This window comes from Phyllobates terribilis, unplaced genomic scaffold, assembly GCF_046119375.1.
Source record: "Phyllobates terribilis strain yellow unplaced genomic scaffold, ASM4611937v1 Scaffold_9__5_contigs__length_417890890, whole genome shotgun sequence".
Taxonomy (NCBI): Eukaryota; Metazoa; Chordata; class Amphibia; order Anura; family Dendrobatidae; genus Phyllobates; species Phyllobates terribilis.
Window position 1 is genome coordinate 105,718,748 of NW_027362769.1, and position 21,004 is coordinate 105,739,751.

Consider the following 21,004-nt stretch of genomic DNA (forward strand, 5'->3'; position numbering starts at 1 on the left):
CAGACATTGACTCCAGTTTCCTCCCATTTGTTCCTCATTTGTTTGGTTGTGCATTTCTTGTTTTGGAGACATATTGCTTTAAGTTTCCGGTCTTGACGCTTTGATGTCTTCCTTGGTCTACCAGTATGTTTGCCTTTAACAACCTTCCCATGTTGTTTGTATTTGTCTAGATTTTAGACACAGCTGACTGTGAACAACCAACATCTTTTGCAACATTGCATGATGATTTACCTTCTTTTAAGAGTTTGATAATCCTCTCCTTTGTTTCAATTGACATCTCTCATGTTGGAGCCATGATTCATGATGTCAGTCCACTTGGTGCAACAGCTCTCCAAGGTGTGATCACTCCTTTTTAGATGCAGACAAACGAGCAGATCTAATTTGATGCAGGTGTTAGTTTTGGAAATGAAAATTTACAGGGTAATTCCATAATTTTTTCCTCAGAATTGAGTGATTCCATAAATTTTCCCTCGGCTTGGTCTGAAAAAAATTACCCTTACCGAGTACCACATTTTTAATCTTGATTTCTTTTAGTGTTTCTTAAAGCCCTAAAGTTGCCATTTGAAATGACTTTAGTTTTGTGCCATGTCTGTGATCTGCTTTTTTTCAACAACATTAAACAACTGAATGAACATCCTCCGAGCCCGGTGATTCCATAACTTTTGCCAGGGGTTGTATATAACTATCGGTTAAGTGTCCCTTCATTAACAATGCTGATTCACTTTTTGTTCCAATTCTTACCTTGGCTTTCACAAATTGAACTATTGGTCCCAGTTCAGATACTACTTGATTCCCAACATGGATGAAAGGAACTTTACCTGTAGGACATAAAAGTTTTATGTAATCACTAGAACACTGAACAGAGATATGTTAAAGACTCACGCGGGGACTTGGAGAAACAGATTGGGCATTTACAACTTAAAAAAATGAAAAATCACCAATATATATAAAAAAAAAAAAAAAACGTTGTTTTCTCTTCTGTCAAGCGTTTAAAAATTCTATTCAGTATGGTATTATGTCCTTCTGGGAGAGTTGGCTACCACTACATCTCCCATAATGGAGTCCAGATCAGAAAGGCTATGATCTTACGTCACGGATTTGCCACAGGTTGTCTATATCACTAAACGATCCATGACAGAAATCCAAAGCGGACACTTGAATCTCTGGTGCACATGTGCCATTGAGCCACCGGAGATCCAAAACTAGAATTAGTATGGTCATTCAATGGATCAAATGTCCAGCTATTCAGCGCAGAATGTGTGGAAATATCATGCATGGCATTTTTGTGTATTCTTTTTTTAAGGCATGGACAAGCCATTACATGTGGCATTACAGTGGATTCGATAGGACCCAGTCACAGAATTCAATTAAATCGTTAATGGACTCCTAAAAGGCAACATTAAGTGTCAACGAGATCCATTAGTCACTATCTGGATCAGCTGTACGACAGATGGGTCACCGCTTCATGGCCATAGCATTCATGTTATTAGAGGCTTAGACTATATGCATAAGGAGCATAATCGGCCCGATTCTCTTGCAATATACGGCAGTGTGAGTGAGCCCTTAGTCTGAGACTCAGGACAGGGCTCTCTCTAGCCTTGTATTGAGAAAATTCAAAAAGTGACCTCCGCTCCATACATCATCTACTGTGTGATTCGTCAGGTCACAAATGCAGTGACGTGACGCCGGAGCGCTGCTGAAAGCGGAGGAATACGGCGACTGGTCAATATATTACTGCTCATCAATAGGGCTCATTCACATGTTTGATTGTTCCACGTACAAGAAAAACAGACCCAATATTCTGATCAGTGTTTGGTCTGAGTGTCATCCATTTTCTTGCACATGGAGAAATTAAAAAAAAAAAAAAGAAAGAAGTTTCTCCACTTTCTCCATTCTGACAGTCTTAATGGGTCAGTGATTTTTTTGCACATACCCATTGACTTGCATTGTCGATTTTGACCCAACCCTCAGATCCAAATCGGACATGTCTCCGCAATTTTCCACGGACCACTTGGGCCAAGGAAGAAAAAAAAAAAAAATGGTCGTGTGAATGAGCCCTTACACTTACCCACATGACCCATAAACAGGCAAATGAAAATAAATCACCGGAGTGGGGCTTTAACCTGTCTGACACCCTTGTTTCCTGTGTAATATTCTAATCAGTGGCAGTCATCAAAAGTAGGAATGCAAAACCTACTTTAGTGGACTCTGTGCCACAAAGTACTACCGGTATATGGTCACCCATTTATCTGAATAGCTACCACATAACACACCAGTGCTCTAAAGAGAAATGTAAAAAAACCTTCTCCAGTAATATCAGCTAATTTCCAGCAGTTATAAAAATGGCAGATCTGAGGGGATCCACTGATTGCTGAAGGAGCTTCCTTCTTAGAGGTTGCTGTACAGAAATTTGAGCCAAATTAAAATGTGTGTTCTCTTGACAGATGAGGAAACCTCACTTACATTTAGTGGTAATTTCTTAATTTTAGAGGGACTGTTTACTATTTATTATCATTATTTAACAGCCTTCGGCTCGATCTCGAGCCATGGTGACTTGATGGATGAACAATCTGTAGTAAGATGGATCTTGTGGAAGCCTAGATAGGTCCACCAGGGTCTTCTCCGTCATTATCTTGATACGTTTAAGCCATCAGGTTGTTGGTCTTCCACTTCGCCTTGTTCCTTCTATTCTTCCAACCATGATGTCCTCCAGGGATTGCTCTCTTAATATGATGTGTCCAAAGTAGGCTTATTAGTAGGAGACCTTATTGCCTGGTAAACATTTGCAATCTAAAGGACTGATCGGATGACTTCTCTTTTAATAAAGAATAGATAAACGTTATGAAAATGACATCCCTGGTAGACCCAAGCCCCAGATGACCACCACGTGAAGTGTATGGTATATTATATACTGCATGAACGTACTGGCGTGACCCGGAGACTCTTCAAAGCAAACTTTACTGGAAGATAAGTTTTCTTCCCCTATCTTACTAAAAGGAGTACAATGATTTCACAGCCAGAAGAGGAAGGATTGCCATACGAAGGCGGTGGAGAAATCTGTACTTCCCTGTGGCTTCACATGATACTTATAGCTTTTCGAGTGTTCTTCACCAAATGTTCCCCTGGAGCACATGCAGGAAACCTGCTGTTAGACCTGGTTCACATAGAGTTCATGCTAACAGCAGGCTTTGTCATGGTCCTTTTCAACAGATTCCCTCTTCTCTTGCTCACAGTCAGCCTAAGGGTAATGGATGAGGTGCACAGCACCAACAAAGACCTCATCTGCATCCATACTCTAAAGTGTATGACAAAAGGAAGGAAGGCTTTTTGAACTGCGAAGAGTCAAAGGTTTCATTCACACTGTACTGCCGTGTTGCTGCTGGACAGATCTTTTCATATTCTGGCATCCATATTCAGCACTGGAAACCGCCCATACATTCTTCTACTCGAGAGAAGGGGCATGGCGTATCTAAAATACATTGTGTAGCCCAGAAAAGTGGGTGACGGTCTCTGGCGTTTTATTTTAGTAGTGTAATTTGCTCGCCCTCGTCATGCGATGCACAATCCTGCTGCCAATCACGCTGCAAAAAAAAAATTCCAAGAAAATAAAGAAATCCACTTGAGCGAATGTAATGTATACAAAGTCAAATCCATCAATGCACTGCACCAACACGCAGGATGAAAATGTAGTTCTACCATTCCACGAGCGGAGACCACATTTATCTTACTGCAACGGGCTGGTGCCATCGGTGGGGAAGGAGGTACTTGTGCCTCACGCCTCAGTCTTGACATGAGCAGCTAATGAATGGATCTGCTCAGCTATTGTAGTGGAGATGTCCATATGTGTAGAGAACGTCACAGATATCACAATTTGTAGTCACGGTTAGAAGAAACCTCTGATTGTTCGGCTTAAAACGGATGGAGGAGTCAGGTGTCAGGTTTTCCTTCCCACATACCATACATACTTCGGCAGGCTCGTTCACCCGTCCGATTTTCTCGTACGAGTGGCATCTGTGGTTTTCATGGATAGTATTCATTCCTATCATTCTATTGGGCTGTGCACATGTCCAATTTTTTCCTCGGACCAAGTGGTTCGCGGAAAATCACGGAGACATGTCTGATTTTGATCTGCAGATCAAATCAAAATTGGAATGCAAGCCAATGAGTCCGTGTGGTCTGATTTTCACAGACAGTCAGAATGGAGACTTTTTTTTTCCCTCTCCTCTTACAAGAAAAATGGATGGCACTTGGACCATTCTCTGATCAGTAGAGTCGGTACAGTTTTGTCATATGTTGAAAAATCGAAAGTGTGAATGAACCCTAAGAACTAAAGTAGTGGCAGCTAAGCTGTTGATATTATTAATGGTCTTCCTGTATAGAGAGAAAGCAATCACCCCCAATCCCAACCAAAGTGAATGAATCGTGAGCGAGCACACACCTGCCAGGAATTCATCCTTTCCATGTCAAGGGCATATTCTCTTCAGCGAAAGGCAACATGACCTCTCCAAGTATTTTAATATATGCAAACAGGTCCATGATCCCTGGTATGCGGTAAATAGGTCCAGCAGCATAATAAGCAAAACATGCCCATATCATGATGCTTCCACCATGCTTCACTGTCTTCAGAGAGTACTGTGGATTAGATGCAGAGTTTGGGGGTCGTCTGACAAACTGTCTGCGGCCCTTCGACCCAAAAAGAACAATTTTACTTTCATCAGTCCACAAAATATTTCTCCATTTCTCTTTAGGCCAGTTGATGTGTTCTTTTGTAAAATGTACCTGCTTCAGTACATGTCTTTTAACAGTGGGACTTTGTGGGGACTTCTTGCTAAGAGATTAGCTTCACACAGGCGTCTTCTGTCACAGTACTCATAGGTAACTTGAGACTGTCTTTGATCATCCTGGAGCTGATCATTGGCTGAGCCTTTGCCATTCTGGCTATTCTTCCATCCATTCAAATGGTAGTCTTCCGTTTTCTTCCACGTCTCTCTGGTTTTGCTTTCCATTTTAAAGCATTGGAGATCATTTTAGCTGAACAGCTGATCATTGTCTGCACTTCTTTATAAGTTTTACCCTCTCCAATCAACTTTTTAATCAAAGTACGCTGTTCTTTTGAACAATGTCTCAAAGGACCCATATTTCTCAAGCTTTCAAGGAGAAATGCATGTACAACATGTGCTGGCTTCACCCTTAAATAAAGGCCCCCTGATTCACACCCGTTTCTTCACAGAATGATTGACCTCAGTAATTGACCTCCACAATGCTATTATTTTGAACACATCCCTTTCAATTAATTATTCAAATCCACAGACTCAAAAACCTGCAGATCATGAATGCTGAGTCTGTTGGTTTTCTTAGAATCTACTGCACCAACTGGTAAATTGTTTGACATGTGGTAATATAATTTATACCAAAAACAGTGATTACTCTGGTGAATCATATTAGACTGCTATTATTTTGAACACTACTTTATGTGAATTAGTTGTTGAGAAGATTAAAATGACAAGAAATAGGACTTGAAAAATCAAAAAAAACAGGCAGTAAATATAAAAAGTTTACTTTTCCTCCAATTGGAAGTTAAAATCTATTACTATTTATTACAATTTAAATATTTATGAACATTCATAACAATCATCATCCATTCTACGTTCCCCAATGCACGCTACTATAAGATTTGATACACTGAGGTTTATATCAGTGTGAATTACATACATTAAAAGAAAAACAGAGCATGAAATCGAGACGAGAGATTGAAATAAATAGCCGGCGTGAAAGTGACCATTTGTATGTTTTTCCCAATCTGTTTGTGCTGCATAGTATTGGCACAAAGGCCAATGTCTCCCCGCTGTACTAACTGCTTTCCGATACTATATTTGAAGCATTTGGCCTCAGCAGCCTTAATAACTCTTCCTCCGTTTTCTTGCTCAAGCTTTCCATTAGTTTCTCTATCAATTGATGCTTAGAGAAAAGTCAGCTCAGCACCTTCCCCTTTGGAGATCAATATCCTCTTTATTGTAACACCTACAATAGCCGTAGAGTGGTTATTATTTTTAGATATTTTCTTGATATGCAGAGCCATCAAAGCTCCATTTCTAATGTACTTCTGTTCTGCACGGTAGTGCACAGCTCAGCAGAGCAAATAGTGTCTGCAGGGTACTCCTTCAAAGGGAATGTAGAAAATTATATTGTTTAAAGTCAGGTTTTTGTGTTAAATATATATTTTTTTATATTTTCTTTTCATATCACATTCTGTATTAAAAAAATATATTTATAAAATCATGCATTTTTCATACTCAGGCTAATTTTAGACCCATAATTCCTGCTCTTTACAAAAGACTTTTCAGGAGTCTCATTACCTTCAGAGGCAATGTTGCAATAAAAGGTCAAATGTCTATACACAGCTGATAACACAGGATTCACCATTCCCAACAGGTGATGCACAGCTGACCCTACACTCCCTCCCTTCATAATGACCTTTGCACATGCTCATTAGATGCTTCTATACAATAAATAGGTTTTACGTCTGAGTAAGTCTATTGCCGTAAGGTCTACATCTGAGTAAGTCTATTGCCAAATTGTAATAGGCAGCATCTGAGAGGGACGGGTGAAAGTGCACGCCTTAAGAGAACACTCTGAAGAAAGCCCAGTTGTATTGCAAGCAGAGATTTCACATACTGAGCTTAAAGAGTAAAAAATGTGAATATCTCTTCCTATTTACGTACAGGTCTTCCTACGTGTGTTACCGATCAGGACAGTAGTCGGTAGAAATATGAACCCTTAGTTTACTTAAAAGGTCCTTCCTGAAGTCAAAAGAGGGTGGACATCTGCTCATTAAGTGCCCCTGCCAGCGTTCAAGTCAAGGCACGAAAAGAGGAATTCACTGCTCCATTACTTTGCCACCCTTGGTGGAGGCACCACCGTTCTCATTCTCCAGGAACATACACACGACCGATTTTCTCAGATAAGTGCTATTCACGATTTTCACGGATAGCACTTGTACCTATGATATTCTATTGGGCACTGCACATATGCGATTTTTTTTTTTTTTGGACTGAGTGGTATGCGGGAAAAAAAAATAAATCGGAGACATGCAAGACTTTGATTTTAGTATCGGATCAAAAAAAAATAAAAATAGGCAATGCAAGTTTATGGGTCTGTGAAAAAAAAAAATCGAAGTGTGGTCTGATTTTCACAGACTGACAGAATGGAGAAGGTGGAGAAACTTTTTTTTTTCTCTCCATCTCAGGGAAATACTGATGCCACTCGGATCAAAGTCTGATCAGAGCAATGGGACAGTTTTTCCCAGATGCAGAGAACAGTCGTGTGACCCTACCCTTTGAGTAATGCCAGAATGGGAAGCATTGACTTTTTCCAGTCGATAGACCTTTATGGTTATGGGCCGTTGGTCTATGAGTAGAATGCTACATTTTTTTGATTAAGGGACTAAAACTTTTCTGGCATCTCTGATGATCTTGCATCAAAAATACTGGAACCCATTTAAAGGAATGGGATCCATCAGTATCCATTTCAATCAGCAAGAAATGGATCAATCATATGTCTTCTAGAAATGGAAGCCAAGAGTGTGAACAAACTCTACAAAAACTATGGACTATGAAGACAAATCGCTCATTGTATCGGAAGGCATCATGTTCCTGGGAGGGATTTTCTAGTAATGGTACGTAACGCGCAGGTTTTTTTTAGACATAAACGGAATATTTTCAATTTGCTTGAACCATAATTTGAAACATTAGTTAGGGAAGGTGACTTTCCCGCCGCCTCACAGCACATGTAAGTGGCCGCAGGCTTTCTCCACACACAAGCTCCTGACGGTGACTTATGCAGCATGGAGGAGAAAAAAAATAACTTTGCTCTCTTAGCGAATGGAAATGTGCAGCTCTTACAGGTGAACAGAATATGCTTAGATTTATCATTTTTATAGCCCTTTCAAGCAGCAAGAATTACAAGTTGTAGGAAGAAAAATAAGTGTGCAGAGTAATGCGGATATATTTATGACCGGAAGGCTTGCGTGGTGTTGCTATGGATCCCGAGCCCCCTTTCGCGTACAGCGTCTTCAATTAATACCATGCTTACCAGATGGAGACATATATTCAGCGTTTGCCCTACAAACCACCTGGACTGGCAGATTGCACATTTGTAAGAAGGCCTGAAAGACATTGAAAAACAGAGAGAAACCATTTGTTGGCTGATGGCAAAGAAACAACAAAAAAAAAGAAATCAAAAGACAATATTCAGCGGGTCATTAAACATGTTTACTAAGATTTCCTGCTCGGGGTAGACTTGTACCATAAGTGCAAAATGTTAAAAGGAAGCCTACCCATACTGGAGAGACATGTGAAGACGTACGTGCACATCCATATCTGTTTGTACAGGGTCCTCGGGAGAATTGGCGCACAATAATTGGAAGCTGTTCATTTTGGGGAAATTAAATGGCAATTGGAATAAGAAACGAAACGCCAATAAATAACATAAGAAAGACACAAAATTACCTACAATAGTCATGATATATGTTCTCCAGTATCAGCATGACTGCTGGTGGCTCCAAGGCTAAGGCCGGACATTCTCATTAGATGGCTGAAGGATGCTTCAGCCGACAGCCATCTCAGCTGGCTCTCCCAAACACATGGGCTCATATGGCCGTGCTCCGGAGATCTCTAGCAGAAAGCTGACATATCTCCAGAACAATGCGATCGGTAGTCCGAAATCAGACATGCCCAATCAATATCTACCCCAACGATTAGTCGGCCGTGGCCCCCATACTCATTAGACTGTAGTCAGTATCGGTTGGGTTCTCCCAACATTTGCTTGTGTATAGGGGCCTTAAAGGGGTTGTCCAGTCCAAATCAATAGGTCCATGGAAGTGAGGCCACGTCCAGTGGTTGGGAGTATGTATAATACATACATACCCTCCAATCCAGAGTCTGAACCGGAGAATCCCCGCAGTGCACAGTGTATGCACTGGGGGGATTCATAAGTCTGCAGTCACCGAGAGTGACTTATCGATTTGGAACGGATAAACCCTTTAAGGCTACAAGAGGACTCGTGTGGCGTAAACACTGACATATTGCCACATTGCATCAAATAATTGTCAATGGGGTCAAAAAAAATGAACACTTGGATTATTGGTTGCAGGTTGCACTCAACATTGCCTCCACAAATTACCATTTAAATTGGAAAGGAGTGCTAGAGAACACCATTCTCCAGAAACGTCATTTTACAGAGTCTGGTGGGTGAACCATTCAGCTTTCCAAAATAAAAACATAAGATCTGACAGAAACAAAAGGGGCACTCACTGTTGTAGCAGTGATACTTCGTTCTCGTGTTCAGTGGATCCAGAGGTTGGATCCCACCAATCAAATCTCGATGCCACCTCCTAGCTATCTTACTAAAATATTAGTGGGCTGATTTACAAAACTACATACAACTAAAATTTAACTTAATCTGTGTTAAAAAAAAAAAAAAAAAAAACAAAAACAGTCTTTTATTCTTTGCACCACATTTGTTATGTGTTTTAGACATGTTCTGTACACATTTTTGTCACGCTCAACCAGGGAGCGTGGCCGATTGAAGAATGGGCATGGCCTAAATCCCAATCTCGTGTGCCAAAATTTCACGGAAAATTTTCGACACTTTGTGGAGCAGAGCAAGCCAACTAACAAATGCGATAAACTTCAATCTGACAGTATGAAGATGCACCGGATTTATCAACCACCATAAATCCCATTCGCTGCATTTTAGGATTGTCTACTCTAAGTTTGCACTGCCTAAAAATTGGACAGCTTTAATAAAGCAATCCCATTGACTTCCAACTTTTCCCCCCATCAGTAGTAACAGACGTGAGACTTAGATTATGGTCACACTATGTTTGGGTAACCACGTGCAAGGTAAGTGCCAGTAAAGCATAAGATGAATTTAACTAAAGGCCCAATTTATTTATTTTTAAAGTACTGTTACTTTCTGATTGAAAACCATAAAACTGGGTTCAAAAGTCTGATATATGCTCAGATAACAATAGCTGCCCAGCCGGCAGGTCTACTGACTACAACCGTCTTGTATATGGCTATGAAGCAGTTCGTTTCGGTCTGTAGACCCATTGGTCTGGCTGTGTAGTGCGATTTGAGCACACATGTGAGAACCCGGCCTTATGGTAACATTTAATTCAGGTAGCTATTAATCTAAAATAAGAGAAGTCAACCAGTACACCGGCAATAAAAAACATCAAAATGCTGAATAGAATGGGGGGAAAATTGTCCTTCGAATTTTAGTGTCGCATGTGAAAAGCTGTAACGTGGAGAAGACCCTCACATGCCATTTATTATTCTGGAGGGCGAAAGTAATACTGGCGGATGTGGACCCACTGCGCCACGGGCCAGGCTTACCCTGGAGGGGTGTGACTAGGTGTCTACCGGTACTTCACTAGAGCCTCTGGTGGGGTGGATAGGCTGGGCTGCCGGTAGACACCAGGTGCCACTCCAGGGCAGTTTCCGGGACTGCAGCAGTTAACCAGAGGGTCAGAGACGCGGGTACAAGGTACAGGAAGACGAGACAGAGACAAGATCAGACGGTCCAATGTCGGGGAAGGCAGCACAGGATCAGAATACATAGCAAAGGTCAGGAGCTGAGGGGTCAGACAGGACGGGTGGCAAGCCAGGCCAATAACGGAAGAAATCGATACAAGCAAACATACAAACAAGACACTAGAAGATGAGCTAACTAGGGACCAACATTCGGGCAAGGAGTGGTGGGTGGATTTGCCTACTCTAGGACCTGCAGGAACGGAATAGGCTGTGGAATCTAATTTCGGCAGGGCACAGCAGGGTTAAATTCCTGCAGAGACCGGCCATGTTGAGAAGCCGTACGGTGACCAAGGTGAGTAGGGCGGCACTGAGAGGGCATGTGAGTTACCGCCGTGATACAATTAGGCCGCGTGCCCACTATGCGTTTTTCAAGCGTTTTTGCCGCGGAATTTCCACAGCTAAAACGCTTAAAAAACGCTTGGTAATACGTGCCCCACAGTCCCCAATGATAATCCGCATGTGCTGTGCACATGCTGTGGAAATTTCCACTGCGGATTATCATTGCGGAACAATACGCAGCATGTCCATTAATTTTGCGGACACGCAGCGTAATCGCTGCCATTGACTTGCATTGGACCGCGTGACATCCGCATCACTGCATCTGCACATGCGGATATCACACGGTTCAATGTGCGGATGGTACCCAGGTTTGGAGAAGAGGAGACTCATCCAGACCTGGGTACCATAGAACCTGTTAAAAAAAGAATTTAAAATAAAAAATAAAGATTATACTTACCTTCCGATGGCCCCTGGCGTTTTCTCTGCTCCGTCTGGTCTGCTGTATGGGTCGCGGTGTTGTGAAGGACCTGCCATGACGTCATTGAGTCATGTGTCCTGTGACATGACTCAATGACGTCACCGCAGGTCCTTCACACCACCGCGAGCCGCCCAAGACACTGGACGGAGCGGAGAAAACACAGGGAGGACATCGGAAGGTAAGTATAAACTTTATTTTTTACCACTCTTATTCTTTTCTTTTTAACTATTACTTGGTCACACTATATAAATCCATGCCGGTTGCATGGATTTATATAGTGTGAACAAGTTGTCAAGCACTTTGTGATGCTAAAATTGCTTGGAAAGCGCTTGATAACCCGCATGCAGAAATACATGAAAAAAAGCTTGACAAACGCTTCTACCTGGCAGGAAAAACGCATGTAAAAACCGCATGTGTTTTTCCTGCCAGGGAGAAGCAGAAAAAATATGCAGCATTTCTGCATCGTGGGCACATAGCCTTACTGCTGACCTCCTTTATCTTCTAGCGAAAAAAAATCAACAATAATACTAATAATAATATAAATGTAAAATCTAGCCATTTTACATGTTATTGTCCCACTCCTAACAGTAGATTACATTTTTCCCTGTACTATCTAGATGAACGGTTGAATCACCCACTTTGGAATAAAATCTTCTTGCTGGCCTTGCCTGGTATGATTAATGGAAAATTAATACATGGCCTATAAATGAAGTCTAGCCTGTGTCCGAATTATTTTCTAGGCATCACGTGGGGTTTTAGAGATGGCTCAGGAGACGCTGTGTCTGCATTACAGTGGGGTCTGTGCGGATGATCTAAGGGCTTTCAGACTTCTACTTATCAAACAATGGATAATAGAGTCGGACAGCAGAGAAATGACAAAACTCTGCTTGTGCAGCCAAAAGGAAGTCAAGCAAAAGAGATTCTTGGGAACGGATTTAACACTGTGTCTCAATAGCCATTAGTTATTTAACATTTGCTCTTCCGGTTTAATGTCAACGAATTTGAAATCGAGATCACAAAGACATTCATAAAAGGGAGGAAACGAGGCGATATAGGATCTAATGTGGACTTTACTGTTTTGACCAAAGAGTTGACATAATTAACTAATGTGTTGTACAGGTTACTTTAAAGAGGACGAGAAAGGTCTAATGCTTTAATGTATACATTCATTTCCTATAAAAATACAATTCTGGAGCTTCTATACTTAGAATTTTTGCATTGTGTTGTTGCTTTACTAATCCTCTTGGAAAAGTATACATAAATTGATAACTGGGTGCTACTAATCCCCCTTGTGATCAGGGTGTGCCATTACACATTCTGACACTGTCAATGGTCACAGTCCTTTGACAAAGGAAATAGAAATGCCTAGTTCATTAAGGGAACATTCGCTCAGGCTTTCTTCTCATCATTTGCTGACCATATTTCTCCCATGTACAAAAACACCACCTATATCCATCCACCTCTAATGCGAGCGCCGTTCAAGCGATGTCAATGCCTGCTCTCCCCGGGCTCGCGTGACATCATTATGTCATGCGAGCCCTGCAGCCATTAAGTGGCCGCTTCCGACTCAATTCTTTAGGACACAACTGACATCCAGAAGACGCGAGATCACGCTGCTGCTTTCTGACTTGCTCCTGGATGTCAGTTATGTCCAAAGAAGGTAAGAGTGAAGCGGCTGCTGATTGGCTGCAGGGCTCACATGACATAATGATGTCACGTGAGCCCAGGGAGAGCAGGCGTCGACATCGCTGGACCAGCGCCAGCACCAGAGGTGAGTATAACTGTGATTTTACATGGGGGGAAATATGGTGACAGAGAAGGGCTTGTCCGAGCAGTGGAAAACCACTTTAACACAGACACTACAGTAGACACAAATACATTTTTGTGAGGATGAAAAAAAATTATAAAACGTAAATGGATGTGTGAATGTACCCTAAAGGATGAATTTGCATTCAAAAAAATAACCTTCAAACTGCACAGAATAACAGACTACATATACATTGAATAACTTTGTATCTAAATAACATTACTTACTTAGATATTACACATTAGACAGCTGTCAGACAAACTGATCTCTCCTAACTCCCCCAAACACAGGAGAGCTCAGCCGGACACTCCCGTGTTCTCTACAAGGGAACGGCTGTCAGACTCCTTTTGCAGCGGATTTTCTCTTGAGGGAACAAAAGGATTGGACATTGGAATTCCTAAATGCCAAATCCTATTTTCCCCCAACATCATGTGTCATCATCTGTCGGGGGACAATCAGCCGATCACGCCCATACCGGTGGGTTCACACTAATTAAAAATTAAAATGACAGTAACTATTTATTTCATAAATCAATAGTACACATGAAAATCAGAGAAATCTACTTCTTTCTTCTCCTGGATTTATATTTCACTCTCAATTCATAGGGAAAATCTATAGTCAGTGAAGACAGAATTTCTTAATACTGAGATAGGAGATGACAATTGGTGGTTGTAAAACACTATGGGAGTGGGGAGGAGCAAGAGGAAGCCATACATTCTACTGAAAGTTCCATGGAACTCTATGAGCACCAACTGTCATCTCCTATCTCAGAAATGGGAAAATCTGTATTCACTGAAGACAGGTTTTACCAGTGAATTGAGAATTTTGAAAATGATCAGTTCAGGAGGAGAAGGAAGTGGATTTCTATAATAAGATATTACAAAGTTTCTTATTTTCATGTGTACCACTAATTTCTGGGGAAAAAAAATAAAATAATGGTTACTCTTTAAGTCTAAAGGGTTAGTGCCCTTAAAAGGGGTTGTCCGGTCCCAAGCAACAAGTCTCCAGTCACTATATGTGACTCCAGACTTGTGAATCCTCACATCGCATGCACTGCACACTGTGCAGATTCTCCGGTGCAGTATGTGATATGCATACTCCCAGCAACAATCTGACTAGGTAGGCACAGCCTCGCTCAATGCATGCATATTGGGTAGCACGGTGGCTCAGTGTTTAGCACTGCAGCCTTGCAGCACTAGGTTCAGATCCCAACCAAGGACAACATCTGCAAGGAGTTTGTATGTTCGCCCCATGTTTGCGTGGGTTTCCTCTAGGGTCTCAGGTTTCCTCTGACTCGCCAAAGACATACTGATAGGGAATGTAGATTGTGAGCCCCAATGGGGACAGTGATGATGTCTGTAAATTGTCTGAATTGTAAAGCGCTGCAGAATATGTTGGTGCTATATAAATAAAAAGTTTAGTATTATTATTATATTGAGTGAGGCCGGAAACAGTCTAGTCGGAATGTGGCCACATGAACGCCGCCCCCAGCACCAGCACCGGTGTGAGGACTGGACAACCCCTTTTACAGTTTAACTGAGCTCTTGTAATAAAATGATTTGTGCTGAACTTCATGCCGAGAGGGTCAATTTTCTTCTGCAGTGTCTTATGTAAATCAATCATGTATATGTATGTCTTCCTATGAAACAGATACTTCAGGAGTCACCCCCCCTTCAAAAGGTAAATCTAGATAGTAAACTGAAGCGCTGTCTGGATTTGTATCATCCCTATAGAGTTATAATATTAATGATCAAAGAGAACACCATCCTGTATGATTGTCAGAGATATATAGGACATGTGGAAGTGGTGGAACTTGGATTAGATGCCGACAGATGCTTCTGGATTGAGATGTCAGGCTAATTGGAAAAGTACCCCTCTTATTCTTTGAGTGTTTCTTACGTGATTGCTTTACCTCCGTGACCTTGACCGGGGCCTTATGAATCATTAAGGGCCTCATCTGACATTGTGGAAGCTATTTCTATGTTCACCCCAAAAAAAAAAAAAGAAAGAAAGAAATTTCCTGCTGTTTCCATACTGGGAAGATGGCTTGTTGACACTAGATTTACCCTGGATAATGTTACTGATGGAAATGTCTAGTCATCAACAACCATCAGAATAACAGACGGTGGTGACTGCTAAAAAGGTGACCCTGTGCACGAGACAAGAAAAGCTGCCGCAAGTAACAATACTGCCGAGAAGTCTAAAAGTGATCCAACTGATGGCATCAGGAAGACATTCAGATATAATTATATTATCTAATTAACTTGATTAAATATAATTAATGTATCAATGGTCAGCACTACAGCAAAGCTTTCTACTGTGTTGATCACCAGAAACTTTAGAATACCATGAAGGATACGAGTGTGCCCAACCATCTGATCAGCCTCATTAGGAACCTTTACATCGACCAAGAAGCAACAGTGCGAACAGAACATGACGACATTGCATGGTTCAAAGTAGAGCGAGATGTCAGACAAGGCTGCATCTTGTCACCATTTCTCTTCAATTTATAAGCTATTTCGAGGAAGGCTGGAGTTGCCAAAAAAAGAAGAACGAATGAAAATTGCTGGACTAATCATCAACAATCTTAAATACGCAGACGATACAACATTGATAGCAACAAGAGCAGATGGAATGAAGGATTTATTACGGAGTGTCAGGATAAAAAGCTCGAACATGGGACTGCCACTCAACACAAAGACAAAGATATGGACTACTGCCAGGTACGACCGGGAGTCATTTAAGATGGACGGCAAGCAACTGAAAGTTGTAAGGACTTCAAGCTACTCTGATCAATAATCCCTCAAGATTCAGCAATGACACCAAAAAAGTCAATATGAGAATAGCCATGGGAAAAATCAAAAATGAAGTCACCGGACAAGGTCTTCAAATCGAGGAACATTTCACTGGCGACGAAGACATGGCTTATACATAGTTTGGTCTTTTCTGTGGCAAAATAAGGATGCAAAACCTGGACGATAAAGAAACAAGACAGAAGAAGAATTGACGCCATTGAAAAGTGGTGCTGAAGAACAGTTATCAATACCATGGATGGCAAGAGGAACACAAACATCACTTTTGGAATACATCAAGCCAGACATGTCACTCGAAGCAAGGACCACCAAGCTACAACTTGCCTACTTTGGACACATCATGAGAGCAATCACTGGAGAAGGACATCATAGTCAGAAGAATATAAGGAACAAGGCGAAGAGGAACACCAGCAACCTGATATCTTGATATTATCAAGATAACGGCAGAGAAGATACTGGTGGACCTATCTAGGCCTGCACAAGATCGGTCTTGCTACAGAGCGTTCATCTATCAAGTCGCCATGGCTCGAGATCGAGTTGAAGGCCAATGAATAGCAATAAAATCAATGGTCTATTCCAGTAATGCAAAAAAAAACAACTGACTTTACTTTGCACAGAGGGGCCACACTTTTCCTTATTGTGCTGCTGAAATCCAGCAACACTGGTCAGCTGACCAAGGATGCTTTGGTCCAAGAGATGCCAGGGTAGTGACTGGCTTATCCATGCAAACATTCTTGCTCCGACTACACACATGCACACTTGTGTGGACCAAGACTGCATTCAGATTATACAGATTTTTACTATGTTTTTACATTGTAATATTTTATAATATTTGAACAAACGCTTAAGGTTCATGATATGCACCCAATATATATGTGATGCATGTTTATATTAGTATTTGAGTTCTAACTATAATTTAATAAACAAGCAGGTCACACTAACTATTGCTGAGGACATGATTTTATTACCTACCGATTCATTAAAAGGCGCTGTGTACAAGCTTGACAAAAGACCTGTACTAAAATCGAAATTAAGCTAATATGGGGGGTTTTTTGTTTTGTTTTTTTTACACTTTTTACAACCCGGATGGACGTTATATTTTCCATTTTTGAAACTTTGGTGCTTGTGCTGTAGTTGTATGCCTTGGGCCTTTGAGGCTGCATCCCCATTCCCAGGGGAATAGTAAGCTGCTGCTTATATATGCTTTGTTTTATTTCATTAATGCTGCCTCAAACCGTGTCCTATGTCTTCTTATTACATCGCTATGTTCAGGCGAAGCCTCCGGAATACAATGATGCTTACAACGTGCTGAATAATAAAGGGATATTTACAGGGAATTCAAGTTTTTTGAAAACTAGTATAGGCAGGGCTGTCTTATCCCATATTGATAGGCCAAGTGAAAATTTTCCCTGACAATGACCATACCCTTAAAGAGAATTTGTTACCAAGTTTGTTGCTGCTTCATCTTCAGCAGAGTTAGTTTTTCTTCAAAAATGTTGCAATATCATTTCTACTTTAAGGGAGCAGCAAAATAGTAGGGGGAGACAGACTGAAGGAACAAGTGCAACATGATACTACTCTGGCATCATGGAAAATGTAGTTTGCATTAGGTGAACCATATCAGAGGGGAAAAAGGAATCAAGTTGGCAGACAACCCAGACATGGCAAAAAAAAAAAAAAAACCTGAAACTGGTATTCACGAGGCAAACATGAAAATATCTACATTACTCTTTAATAATAGTCTTCGCTGCAATATATAGGCAATATAAAAAATCCTGGGGTTCCTGTTTAACAGTGTGCCAGCCACAGAATACTTAAAGGGGTTGTCCAGCCCTAGGCTACAAGTCTGTAGTCATTCTATGTGACTGCAGACTTGTGAATCCTCACAGCATGTACACTGCATGCTGTGAGGATTCTCCAGTGCTGGCAGGGAGCGATACTTCCGGCCACATTCTGACTAGACTGTATCCGGCCACTTTCAAACTAGACTGTATCCGGCCTCGCTCAATACATTTTCATTGAACGAGGCTGCACCCATTTAGTCGGCATGTGACGGGATCTATGCAAATCGCATACCTGTGGTCACGCGCACGCTGTTCTTGGCGCCGGCACCTGAAGACCCTCACAGCACGCAGTGTGCATAATGTGGGGATTTACAACAGAGTGACTGCAGACTTGTAATTTTTCTTACAGTATTAATCTAAAGAGAGGACATCAGAAATACCTTAGTTTACATAAATTCCCCTTAAAACATTTTCTTTATTAAATATATATATATATATATATATTTATATTAAAAAATACCCTTTTTTAATATATATTTAATAAAGAAAATGTTTTAAGGGGAATTTATGTAAACTATGACTGCAGACAACCCCTTTAAGTTATAGATACCCCCAATACATATGATTACTAGTATCCTGCTTACTCTTACCTCCTATATATTTGCCAAGTAAAAATAATTCAGTGGCATCCAGAAAAGTGGCTCTTTATTGGCACCAATAAGTAATGATAACAAATACTGACCCACACAGCGGTTTCATTTCAAATGCCATAAAAACCCTGTGTGGGTGTACAATGACAGCAAAAGACCCACTTGTTGGAAGCTGGCAAATTTGAGAGAAACTGGATCGCTCGACCACTGCATCAACAGATGCAAAATACGCCAGTGCTGCCCATTGCACCGTGGCTAAAACATGGGTGATGTCATCAAGTGGCACATTCAGAGGGAGCTCAGTGGTCAGTAAGGGCTACCATCAGTGGTTGTCACTTTACGATATCTGAGGACTTTTAAATGTGCAATAAACTAAGTTTATTCAGAAAAAAAAAACAATTTGAAAAAAAGTTGCTGCATCGGTATCCTTCATCCATTGCTTAATAACGTATTGCAACAGCTGCAAGGATCCTTGAAATTTGGATCTCGTCCCAACTAGAAGAATGACTCTAAATGTGTTACTTTAAATGATTCGGGATATTAGGAACTCGTGCCAATACATACACATTCAATGATAATTGCCGCCTTGTTTGGGATCATTTACAACACTTTCACAAACAGATGGACTGATGGAGTAGTCCGTGTACATAACTGGCAATTAGCTGACAAAATACAAAACTCATAGGGGTATATAGAGGCCAGAACTAAGGTATGAAAGTCAGTAATGTGACCCAGGCGGGAATCCACAAATCTAAAAGATGTAAAACTCCAGTAATCTCACACCGTAACCATCACATCGAATAGGCATTTACACTCAACACCCAGTCAGATCGCTCCAAAACCATTTCAGAATTGATGCAAATGGCCCCAGTCATTTATGAAAATAGACTCATCACTTTTCGTATGTTCAATATACTTGTATGAAGCCAGCTGTGCAAACAATCAGCCATTGTGACAGCCGCCCATGATTGGGGGTCCTTGTGGTCAGAACTAATCCATTCTAAATATCCTGTGGTTAGTGTTAAAGGGTTTCCCAAATTCCATAGAATAGAGGATAACTTACTGATCGCTGGGAGTCGATCAGTCCCACAGGTGATTGAGATGAGGCCGTGCATGCATACTTCTGCTTGATTCAAGACTAACCTCTGTTTCTGTCTTCCAGAACCCCTTCCCCTGGTAAGTAAACTATGCAGCACCCGTTTCTGTCTTCCAGAACCCCTTCCCCTGGTAAGTAAACTCTGCAGCACCCATTTCTGTCTTCCAGAACGCCTTCCCCTGGTAAGTAAACTCTGCAGTACCCATTTCTGTCTTCCAGAACCCCGTCCCCTGGTAAGTAAACTGTGCAGCACCTGTTTGTCTTCAACAACTCCTTCCCCTGGTAAGTTGGATAGGCGATGTTACGATTTCAGAAAAAAAAAAACTTGAAATAATTTACCTTGAATTAAAGAAACAGCATGAAAATCTCATTCCAATGGTTGAAGCAGGTCATCATTTCATAGTGCCTGAGAGGGGTACCATCATAATAACCCTGTCTACATGCTCTATTCCAGCATATGGACATCATAGAACTTTCTTAAGACCCCTTTCCCCATACTATGAGCCACAGAGGAGAGGAGTTAAAATAACAGTGGCTCCCATGCCCATGTACGACATTGGTTGGCCTTCCACAAGATGATCAATAGATGAAGAACAGCAAAATTAGCTGTTTGATGGGAGTCTTGGTAACCAGAAGCTTCAGCTCTTATATCAAAGGGATTGTCTGGGATGAGAAAACTCCAACAGAACTTTCTATAGGTCATTATTTATTAAAGCGAATCTGTCTTTAGGTTTTTGCTACCCCCATCTGAGAACAGCATTATGTAGGGGTGAGAGCAGCGTGACATAGGATCAGAGACCCTGATTCTAGCGATGTATAACTTACTGGTCTGTGTGTTGCTTTTTCAATAAAATCAGTATTTTATCAGCAGGAGATTAGTACTACAGGACATGCCCCCACCACTGATTAGCAACTTTCTATACATCGGAAACTGCAAATCAGAGGTGTTGGCAGGGTCTCAGTGTGTCTACCCCTGCATCAAGCTGCTCTCAAATTACATAGCAAAAAAACTGCTGACGGATTCCCTTTAACACATACTGTGAAGCCTATTTGAGGTGACCACCTAGAATTGCATAGAAACATGGTCTTTTCAAGAGAACGGTAATTTCAATGAAATTAGCTTATATATGAGTGTATAATAGAGATACATATATATCTCTCTCTCTCTCATTATATATATATATATATATATATATATATATATATATATATATATATATATATATATATATATATATATACACACACACATATATATACACACATATATATACACACATACATATATCTCTCTCTATACATATATATACAGTACAGACCAAAAGTTTGGACACAACTTCTCATTTAAAGATTTTTCTGTATTTTCATGGCTATGAAAATTGTACATTCACACTGAAGGCATCAAAACTATGAATTAACACATGTGGAATTATATACTTAACAAAAAAGTGTGAAACAACTGAAAATATGTCTTATATTCTAGGTTCTTCAAAGTAGCCACC

The 21,004-nt window shown here is 40.9% G+C and overlaps 1 protein-coding gene across 1 annotated transcript in view; it reads right to left on the reverse strand.

Annotated features, from left to right (window-relative positions):
- MTX2 (metaxin 2) overlaps positions 1-21,004 on the reverse strand; it is an 81,014-nt gene that overhangs the window by 21,218 nt on the left and 38,792 nt on the right. The window contains exons 4-5 of the mRNA XM_073646884.1: positions 8,092-8,164; positions 742-818 (exon numbers count right to left, since the gene is read on the reverse strand). Coding sequence (XP_073502985.1) covers positions 742-818; positions 8,092-8,164 — 150 coding nt within the window. The remainder of the gene's footprint in view (positions 1-741; positions 819-8,091; positions 8,165-21,004) is intronic.